Source organism: Bicyclus anynana, chromosome 21 (assembly GCF_947172395.1).
Source record: "Bicyclus anynana chromosome 21, ilBicAnyn1.1, whole genome shotgun sequence".
NCBI lineage: Eukaryota > Metazoa > Arthropoda > Insecta > Lepidoptera > Nymphalidae > Bicyclus > Bicyclus anynana.
In genome coordinates, this window is record NC_069103.1 from 14,314,161 (window position 1) to 14,326,002 (window position 11,842).

Sequence of the window (11,842 nt, forward strand, 5' to 3'; positions counted from 1 at the left end):
TTGCATCGATTTATGGTAAATTAGAAAAACAGAATAAAGCAACTCTGCAAATATGTCATATGCATAACTGTCACTATTTTAACTGTCAAAGTCAAACTAACGAACTATAGTTTTACTTCTAGAGTTCTAGACCAGGCGCTGTGAGGTATTGAGTGTGCAAAATTCGAAGACCCCATTCTGTTTAAAGTTTTGAACTCAGAAAAGCATGCAGATTACGATTCATGTTACGAGGAGGTTCGTTGATCCATTGTCTATTCTTTTATTATACTCTACCTCCTTTGGTGTCGAGTGTATGGACTAAAGCTGAATAAATGCTTGGTTTGTATTGGTTTTACAACTTTTTTTGAAATATCCAATGCTTTATTATGACATTATCATATTAATAGCTTTTAATTTTAAATAATAAAATACTTTTTAGATAAAAAAAAAAATATATAATAGCTAATAATTATATTGAAAAAAGAAACACAAGAAAGTTAAAAACAACCATTCTTTTGTTTCAATTTCTTGAATTACGTTATTTTTAAAATTTTTCTGATAGTACAAATTGCATTTCTTTTTTAATGTAACTTGAAAAGGAAGGACTTTTCTTACAAATTTTAACCCATATTTTACCCCCTTCTTTTTATTTTCTAGTCTTTCTCCGTAGTATGAACTGGAATCGTGCCAAGCATAGATTAATATACTAAGGTGCCAAGTTTCAGTTGACAACTTTCAACAACTTTCGTGTTGTTTTATAGAATAAGCTATGAGTGTGATACTTTCATACTAAAAAAATTGGATGTTCCTAGTGAAACAAGCAATAAAAGTAATACAAAGCATTTGTTTAGGTCCATATAATCAACACATAAGAGGCTATAGGGTATAACAAAATAATGTACCAACCAGCAGAATTGTATTGCAGCATTATTATTGTAATCTACAATGAATAATGTTAACTATTTTTAAATGTTAGCTTTCTGTATTCTCCGTTGAAAACAAAAAATACTCGTGAAAGAATTATTTTGTGTATACGTTAATTAATTCCCGAGATATAGAATTTTAAAGTGAGCGCGTGGTGATCAGCTCGCATTTAACGCCGCGACGTCATGAAACAAAATTTGCTAGCCCATTATAGGCAATTTTGTTCTTCTTCCTTACTACTGACGAAGTAATGGTTTAGATTGAAAATTTTTTTATGTGTTTAAAAGCCCGTTTAACGAGGAATTCTATAAGCTACATAACATCACGCTATGACCAATAGGAGCAAAGCACCGACCAAAAATGTGGCCAAAACAGGGAAAATAATGTTAGGTCGTCGGCTAGTCTTCCTAATAAACAAATGCGGATGGTCATTCTCACGAAATCTTAAAAAAACACTAGTCCATAGTTAATAGGTATCTGCTAATAATGGACAAGGCGAGGCCCAAGGAGGTAAGGCAGAAATACGAAAATGCCTTCAACAGGTGAGCAAATGTTGTGTGATGACGTCACGTACAATATTGCGACCGTATAAATAACGGGAGTCGACATTTATGCGAAATTGCGAACTTTGAATGCATGTAAAATCTTAACTATTTGATATTTTTAAATAAAACAAAAACTAATGTATTTATATAAAAGCTATAATGTAACGAAGTTTCAAATGATTTTGCGTACCACTACCTAGTAACATTATCCATTAAGACAAATCTTTATTTAAAAAAATGCTTAATTTCTTAATTTCTGACTGCTTTTCTGAGTTCAAATCTTGTAAACCGTTTGTGTTGTAAACAGAATGCGGTCCTCGAATTATGTTCACTCAATACCTCACAGCGCCTATTCTATTCGTGATCGCGTTGTCTTCTCTATTTCTTTCCGCATCGTGATTATTCGTGAATCGTGATCGAATATCGATTTCACAACACAAAACTTTGTGTTTGTTATAAAATGCTAAATTTTATATCGAAAAATAATCTAAATAGTTAAATTAAACTTTATGATAAATTCACATTCAGTAATGTACTAAATGCAATGTGTAATTCTTTACATACATCGCGAGTGAGTCAGCGAGGAATATATTTATAAACAATGGAACGTTTCTGGCCGTTACTGGTTACGGTGATTTTCTTTTCTATTAATTATGCCGCTCCAGACCGTGGCGACTACATTGGTTGCTACAAGTTTAAAGAAGACGTGCTGAATACTCACACCGGACAGTCTGTGGAGGTTTGTTTATCTGCTTGTGAACAGGTGTATTATAAATATGCTCTGATAGGCAACGAGTCTACCTGCTTCTGCGGGAACGACCCCGGGATTAAGGTCGGCTTAGACTCTTGTGACACGCCTTGCCCGAAGAACGAGACGCAGAAGTGTGGCGGAGACGGAGTCGCCAGCGTGTACGACACCGAGGTGACCGCGCCCGGCCCGCCCATGTCCGTAGAAGTGCTGAACGTCACCGAGACGACCGCGAGACTGCGCTGGACGCCGCCGCAAGCGTTCACACGCATCACCGGGTACGTCATCAAGGCTTCAGTCCTAGAAACTTATGCCACTGCAGCTTTACTGCCGGTCTCATGGGTCGTGACCAACACCACACTCACATCCGAGCTGCCGAACCTCCATCCAGGCTCCAAATACAACATAAGCGTGGCTGCCACAAATTATAAAGAAGAAGGAGCTATCATCGGAACTATTGTCGAGACAGTCATCGGCACACCAGACCCTACACCACCCAGTATTGAAATGAAAGAGAGGCACGGCGACGAGATGCTCGTGCATATTCCTGAAGCACAAAATGTAAACGGCCCTGTGTCTATGTACAGAATAGTAGTTTCTGTGGAGCTCTACCAGCAAGGCATTATAATAGAGAACCTCGGCGATCACGCTTATGCTGAAGAACAAGGTCTACCTTACTATATCACTGCAGAGTTGGACCCTGAGGAAATCAAAAATGACTTTATCATTGGAAACAGAAGAACTTACAATGGATATTACAACGCCCCGCTGCCTCTGACCAATGATATAGAGGTTTCACTCGGGATTGTTAGTGAAAAAAATCATGTAAGGAAAATCAGGTACGCTGAGTCTACAAAGAAGATAATTCTGAACATAAATGAGGTGGAAGAGTACTCACCCATGGTGGTGGCGCTGGGTGCAGGCATTGCTATAGGAGTGGTGTTACTCCTGATTGGCATTGGTCTGCTCATAATCTTGCGCAAGCGAGCTCACTTGGTGAGACTTCAGAGAGGCTCACAATCTATACCTCTGAGCCTCAGTGAGCCATGTATGGAAATTGAGAACTCAGGCTTCCTCCAAGACGAATATGACAGAGTAGACTACTATGGAAATCTTAAACGTAAACTGTGGAATATTCCTAGGGACTTGATAGAGATAGATATTTCATGTGTAGTTGGTTTGGGACACTATGGAAAGTTCACCAGAGGCAAGGTTAGACAACACGGCGGACAAACACCTGGTCTAGTCCAGGTAATATGCGACAGAGAACTTGAGAGACCTGATAAAAGAGTGATGCTCCAAGAACTGGATTTACTTATTAAAGCCAATGAGCATAAAAATGTCATATTGTTAATAGGTATTTGTGAAACTAATACTACTCTATTTGTAGTTTTGCAAGACACAAATATGACACTTAAAGAATTATTACTGCAAAGTAGACACCGGGACCTTCAGAACAATAAGTTTTGCCTCATGAATGAAAACAAAGTTGTGCGAGTCTGTGTGGATGTGGCGTGTGGTATGGAGTATTTGCACAGCAAAAAAATTGTACACAAAAGGTTGAGTTGCAGAAATGTGGTTATCAGTGACAATGGTGTGGCGAAGGTGTCAGGATTTGGTCTGTCTCACATCAGGCCTCTGCATGAAACTCCTGATTACCTCCGATGGACTTCTCATGAGATGTTAAGACAGAATAGGTTTAATCCTAAAGCAGATGTCTGGTCTTATGGTATCTTTATGTGGGAAGTGTTAACTATAGGAGCTACCCCATACCCTCATACGGCTAATAAGGAAGTGGCGACCAGCGTTTTACGGGGTATGAGGCCTTCCCAACCCTCATATGTGGGCGATGGACTCTTTCAATTATGCTTGCAGTGTTGGCAAGTGGACCCTGACGAAAGACCCTCTTTTTCAATCCTTTTAAATGAACTCACAGACCTAGCTGGAGGCCCTGGAACAAGTTGTTTGAGTTTCACTCATTACAATGGTTTCAACTATGAACCTTATGTGCCACAATATGAAATTGTTTCATAATGATGTGTTACTAGCTCCAGGCTCCAATGGTTGATAGCTTGTGTAAACCACAGTTCCAATGTAAACATTACTTTTAGATTCATTCAGTAATTTTGAGTTGAGCTCTCTAAGCCAAGTCCTTTTAAACAGAACTCAGAACATAAGTTCTTAGATTGCCACTAGCAGTAATATAGACTTGGCACAATTTTTAAATACAACTAACTCTTAGAGCATATTTTGTAGTGTAAAAAATCACCAATTTATTGGTTCATTATACATTATAATTAGTAGGCATTAAGCAATAATAATAATCCAAAGATTGTGATTGTTTGAAATTTAAGTGGTTGACTCTAGCAATATTATGTTACCTTATTAAATTTATTTATATTAACGAGCGGTGACCTGGTTTCTGCATAAGCTAGATGTCTTGATAATTCATATCTTGCAAATCAGCTATTTATCGAAAATGAAAGTTTTCTAATTTGTTTTGACAATCTTAGGGTTAATTAATGTTAGTGTGAATCATGTTGAAATTAATTTGTTCATTTTGTGACTGGAACATATGACAACACCGAGGTTGTCTTGTGCTACCTAGAATTGCCAGGTTTTATACTAATGAAACTCTACTCGTACTACTGAAAAGTATCACTTGCTGTTACTCAATATTATTTAAGATCTAAACCTATCATTTCTTATAACAATTGATCTGAATTAGCTTAAGATTATAGAAATTAATTAAATTAGACTAAGATACAATTGACTTCTAAGAGTACTTCCAAAAAATAACAAAGTAGATTAATGCACCTACTTATAAGAATATTTTTTCCATAATGTGTCTTATGGAACATGTAATGCATCATCAGCGAGTAACATAGGCAAGGGCAGTGGGAAAATAACATATTTTATCCCCGCATTTCCACAGGTCGGGTAACTACGCGGGTTAAACCGCGGACCTTCCACTAACGTGGTAACTACAGTTCGTGCGGTGTAGCATAGTGCGGGTGACAGTTCGTTTCACTGTTGAAAGTTTGCCGCGATTCACGATAATAGCACGTATTAGGAATGTCATAAGGCAACTACCACCCGCACCATACAGCGCACATAGTATACCTAGTTGGAATACTTAGGTGAAAGTGAATTGTTGACAAACAAAATTGATGGTATTATCTTGCGACTAAGTGAATTTACGCCAAGATTATGCGATGAGTGGCGTAACTGACGATGTATGTGCCACAAATGCTTATTTTATATCAGTTGTTCGTAGTCCATTAATACGCAACTACGTATTAAGTATAATAATATAAAATCACATTTTACACAAATGTTTGTTAGCCTTCTGACATGTTAACTACAATTTCGCACTTAAGTTGACCTGAGCTACAGGAAATGCCACTAGTAATATTTATTTTAAACAAGTAATGCTGGAAAGTATTTAAAACGAAAATCTCAGAAATTATCTGTATCTACTTGTGCCTATAATATAGTATTTTTATAGAACTAAGTGATAACTGAAGAAAATTGCAGCACTTATACAGGTTTTTAAATGCAAATTTTATTGCTTTGACATGCCTTAATAATTTGCATTTAACCGTAGGTATTCATGACATCAGGATTTTTTTCTGTTTTCACAAACAATGACATTAATTCATATAAGTAATTATTACTTAGAATATTTGTTATTATGTATGTAATTATACGCCATATTAAGTTCTTATTATGTCACCTTAACATGGTTACCGCAGTTACGACAAAAAGCTCACACATCTCTACCATTTGATTCTTGGATTTCTGAATAAGCGTATGTAGGTAATATTTATGTAGGTAAAGGCAATTAACAACTAATTAATTGTACTTAAAGATTTAATGGTTCGAATCTCTATTATACAGTGGCGTGCATTTCATAGGTACATTAATGCTCTGCTTACCTTGAGGACACCTTAAAAACCAGAATTGCAGAAGGAATTTTCCTCTTTGTATAATTTATTGGTACAGTGCATACCCTAGATAAAACTTATGCGCGCCACTGCTATTATATGCACCATAGTACGTATTGTTATTTTAAGGGGAGAGTAGATCTAACATTACAGCTTATTCGATCATACGTTTGTCGAAACCAAAATTATTTACCTAAAAACAAAAAGTTAAAAGCATTGAATTTTATTAGAATTACATAATTTTTGAGAAACAACTTCCAATCAATAAGATTTCTTATTGAAATATTGTAGCAGGTATAATATTTACCAGCTTATCGCAGAATCCCCTCGTCGGCTCCCTTATCAAGATAAACTTAGGATAAGTAGACAGCTAAACATAAGTCATTGTATAAGACACGCTGTAACATCTACCATATTTTTTAATTGATGCCTTAACGAGCCATAGATTGGTTGTATATATTATTATATTTCCTGCTATTTTACACACAGTTTAGATTACCATATATTAAGACTTATTAAGCTTTAATCTAACATTTTACGTTAGCTAAAAGTAGGGAACTGAATGTAAAAATTAGCGTCGCTTGATGATTGCAGGTTGATCGAGGTGATATCGAATCAAACATTCCAACTAGTATAGGTACTTACTTTTTATTTATTTGTTACTTTCTACACCTGCATGTTGTAAATCCGTCCATAGCTATATTTTTATATGAATCTCAATGTAATTATGACTTAATATTATTAGCATTTACACGACTTATTAATTAAATGATAAAAGATTCTGTGAGTATTTTATTGCAATAAAATCTCGTGTTTTTATACGAACCTACGTATTGTCTAGCGGGTTGCAAGGAGCCGCTGGATGCTGGCGGCTCGAGATCGTTGTGCTTGGAGGTCCAGCACAACGATCTCGAGAGGCCTATGTCCAGCAGTGGACGTCTATCGGCTGCTAAAGTAAGGTAAGGGTAAGGTACGTCTTGTCTGTTAGGTATATCTTTTAGTATATAAAAGCCCCGGGGGCGCCACAAGTAGATATTTAATAGCATTCGATGCTTAGCATAGCATAGGTGATTTATTTATTTATTTAATATCAAGCAATACCATACATTACATTATACAATATAATAATAATAATTACAAGTAACATTTTATTACATAAATGAAATGAAAATGAAATGAAATGAAATGAAATGAAATGAAATGAAATGAAAATATACTTTATTGTACACCACACAGAAACATACGATACAGAAAAATAATGGAAAGAAAGAAAAATGCACAATAGGCGGCCTTATCGCTAAAAAGCGATCTCTTCCAGGCAACCTAACGAAGAAACTAATAATAAAAATTATAAAGATATAGGCTAGGGTGTACAGAGGTAATATATAAAAGAAAATAACGCATAAAAAAGAAAATAGTTAAATACTTATGTAACAAAATACTAAGAAATATCAACATATATAATATACAATACGATACATATACCATATAATACAAATTGTATATTTACAATATTTATACATACGTATACGAGTATATATATAAATATAGATATATAATAAATATAAATGTATAAAAATGTAAAAAAATATATATATAAACATGTCATAAACACAACAAACCATGACGATAATTATTAAAAAAAAAAAAAATACAAAATTTAAGGTGGAAAGTAATGTTTACCAATGAGCCCCTTGAATATCGGTAAAGATTTCGCACGTCTGATATCAGGAGGGAGAGAGTTCCACAGCCTTACGGATTCGACAGCAAAGGATCTAGAGAAAAAAGAAGTACTATGAGTGGGAATTTTTAAGATAAGGTTATCGTCAGAACGGAGTGAACGACAGTGAGTATCACTAAGAAACTCAAACCGTTCTTTCAGATAAAAAGGAGTATAGTGATGGAAAAGAACAGAGTATAAAAGAGACAGAATATGAGTATTCCTGCGAAGACGAATCGGAAGCCACTTGAGCTTAGTCCGAAATTCAGAAATGTGGTCATATTTTCGAAGTCCAAATATGAACCGAATGCAGAGATTTTGAATACGCTCAAGTTTATTAAATTGCTCAATAGTTAAATCTAGATAGCAAGTATCAGCATAATCAAGAATTGGTAAAAGGAGAGATTGAGCCAACGTAATTTTAGTAGGTATAGGCAGGAAGTTACTGAGACGTCGCAAAGAATGTACTGCTGCAAACATCTTCCTGCTCACTTCGCTAACCTGAGGGACCCAGGAGAGATATTTATCAAATACAACACCTAGATTTCGTACTGTATCGCTAAATGGTAGTTGAACTCCATCAAAAACAACACAAGGAAGTGTTGTCCAGTTAATACGGGCAATTTGTTTGTGACTGCCTATAATGATGACCTGTGTTTTAGAAGCATTTACTTGCAGACCATAAGATCTACCCCACTCAACAATTCCCTGTAAATCTTTATTCATTGAATTAATTTTAAGGGGTAAGTCTTCTATTTTAGCTTGGGCATACAATTGAAGGTCATCAGCGTACAAGTGGTAGAAAGAAGATAAATTTAGAGTTATTGTACTAATAAAAATTGAAAACAAGAGAGGAGACAACACGCCACCTTGTGGTACACCAGCACTCACTGAACACCAGTCGGAGTGTGAATCTTCAACTCGTATACGCTGCTGGCGTCCATGCAAGTAACTATGAAACCAGTCAATGACTGAAGGAGATATGTTAAGAGAACGCATAATGGTCAAAAGTAGATCGTAATCAACATTATTGAAAGCATTGCTGAAGTCTAACAGTGTCAGGATTGTCACACACTGGTTATCCATACCAGAGCGGATATCATCAGTTATTTTAACTAAAGCAGTAGTCGTGCTATGACCGGAACGAAAACCAGATTGAAATGGGTTGAAAAGGTTACACCGAGACATGAAAAGAGTTAGTTGTCTATGAACTATACGTTCAAAGACTTTTGACAGGAATGGGAGAATTGATATAGGCCGATAATCAGAGAAGCTCGAGGGATTAGGTTTTTTAGGAATTGGAATTACGTGTGCCCTTTTCCAAGATGTTGGAAAAACACCAGTAAGAATGGAATTATTGAAAATGAAAGAAATTACAGGGATTAGAAGTTCAAGGAGAGGTATGATCATTTTACGACTAATGCAATCAGTTCCAACAGCATCAGAGTTGACTTCCAAGATACTTCTCTTAACATCACTACAGTCGATTTGACTAAAGATAAAAGCTGGATCGTCGGGAGTGGGCAAAGCAGAAATATGATTTATTGTATTACTTTTTATAGTACTATCAATGGTACAAGATGAGGAAAAGTGCTGATTAAGCTGGTTTAAATTAACATTACTAGTATGGTTGTTCCTATTTGCTTTCCCAACTCCCAGAGATTTGAGAAACTTCCATACTCTACCAGAGTCTTCCTCTTCGAGTATGGATTTATGAATATGGCGTCGTTGCATATCTCTACACAACCTGTTACACTGATTCCGAATAACTTTATATTTATGCCGGTAAGCCTCCGTGTCCTTTGATTTTAACTTGGACTTTGCAACATTTTTTTTGTGTTGTATGGTTTTGATCTCCTCAGTAAGCCAAGGAGCAGGAAGATGCCTGATTCTGACTGGACGAATTGGAGCATGACGGTCATACAATTTAATTAAAAGGGAGTTAAAAATCTCTACTTGTTCGTCTATATTCGATCCAACACGAATATCACCCCAGTTTAAATTCGCAGCATCATCCCTCAGACGATCCAAATCCATACCACCAAAATTACGCTGGAGAAGAATTCTTGATTTTGCTTTAGGGGGGCGGATCTTATAAGATAGATAAAGTAAATCATGATATGAAAAGGCATCGGCAGGGCATTGGCCATGCTTAGCCACATGATCACTAGAAGAAACGAGAATAATGTCAAGAAGTGATGGGGAACAGTTTGGAAAATAGTGAGTCGCGGACAGAGGAAGAAGGTGCAAATTAGCCGCCTGTACTATAGATTTTAGACGCGTGGCGCGAGAGTCATTTTTTATAAGGCAAGTATTAAAGTCACCCATTATAATCGAATGCTTATATAGTGGAACAAAACTATCTAATAATACCTCGAATTGTGGAAAAAAGTCAATAGTCAGGCTAGGGTTATAATAAACTCCAAGAAGCAGTTTGAGATTAGAAAAAATCACTTCTACAAACAAATGTTCAGCATGCGGGGCAGGCTGTGCTTGTGAGACACTAATAACAGTATACGGTAAATGCGAACGGAGATAAATAGCAACACCTCCGCCAACCCGATTTTCACGGTCATTCCGAATCAAGTGAAAACCAGGAAGAGCATATGATGTGGAAGATAAACATGGTTTAAGCCACGATTCAGAAATTAGGATTGCATGAATATATTTACATAATGCAAGTTATGGATACCCAGTTTGGGCGTAGCCTTTTGTCGACTGAGTGATAGGGAGACCGATTTTATTTTTTGTTTTTATTTGTCATTCAAGTAGTCATTCACCGTGTAATAGCACTTTTCGACCAGAAAGTCCCTTAATTTCTTTTTGAAAGCAATAGCTTTCGCCTCATTACGTATACGGTCTGGAAGGTTGTTGTAAATTTTTATTGACATTGCGTATGGGCCGGAGCTGTGGAGTATTAATTTTGAAAAAGGGTAAATTAGTTTATTTTTGTTTTTTTCGCGGAAGCGCCGTGGTTTATAAGAGTTTTCGACTTTTTTGTAAAAATGAAAATTTTTTCTCACAAATTTACATATTTCAAAAATATATATGCAGGGCAGGGTCAATATTTTTAGTTGTTTGAAATACGGTTGGCATGATTCAGTCTTACTTATATGTACGAGGATGCGTATACACTTTTTTTGAAGTATAAACAAATCTTGGGCGTTTGTGCTATTTCCCCAAAGGATTACCCCATACCTTAACCACGCGTACCCATAGGCATAAAATGCAGCTAATGCAGTTTTCATGTCAGTGGTTCTTTTTAATTCTTTAAGTCCATATATAAATTTCGATAATTTATTTTTCGTTTTGTGTATATGATTTTTCCAATTCTATACCTAAAAAAGTTAAACTGTCAACACATTCAATATTTATGTCATTATAGGAAAATTTGATATTTAATTCTGTTTTTTGATATGGTCTGAATTGAATTATTTTCGTCTTATTAAAATTTATTTCTAAATTATGATCATTCATCCATTTAATTATGTCATTGAGTAGAGAGATAGAGTGATGGTGCATATTAGGGAATTATGGAAGAACTTGGATCCTGTTTTTGCGGATGTCCACTGCAGTACTTAGGCCATCTATAGATTCTTCCAAACATCATGATCCTGAGTCGCCTGCATCCAGCGAAAACCTGCGGCTCGCTAATGTCGTTAGACCACCTGGTAGGGAGGTCGATCAATTGTGCTTTTTAGTGCGTGGTCACCATTCCAGTACGTCAGAACCCCAACGCCCATCGGCTCTTCGAATTATGTGACCCGCTCATTGCCACTTCAGCTTCGCGACTCGTTGAGCTATGTCGGTGACTTTACGGATTACGGTTACGATTTACGGTTCTACGGATTTCTGATTCGATCAAGCAGAGATACTTCGAGCATAACTCGTTCCATCGCCCGCTGTTCGACTGAGCTTTCTTATGAAGTCCATAGTTATAGAGCAAGTCTCGGAAACATAGGTCATCACTGGCAACACG

The 11,842-nt window shown here is 36.3% G+C and overlaps 1 protein-coding gene across 1 annotated transcript; it reads left to right on the forward strand.

Annotated features, from left to right (window-relative positions):
* Positions 1-1,806: 1,806 nt before the first annotated feature.
* LOC112050526 (putative inactive tyrosine-protein kinase Wsck) lies at positions 1,807-6,925 on the forward strand. The gene has a single exon (XM_024088809.2). It carries the CDS (start codon positions 2,050-2,052, stop codon positions 4,228-4,230), a length of 2,181 nt encoding a protein of 726 aa, XP_023944577.2. The 5' UTR covers positions 1,807-2,049; the 3' UTR covers positions 4,231-6,925.
* The last annotated feature ends 4,917 nt before the right edge of the window (positions 6,926-11,842 follow it).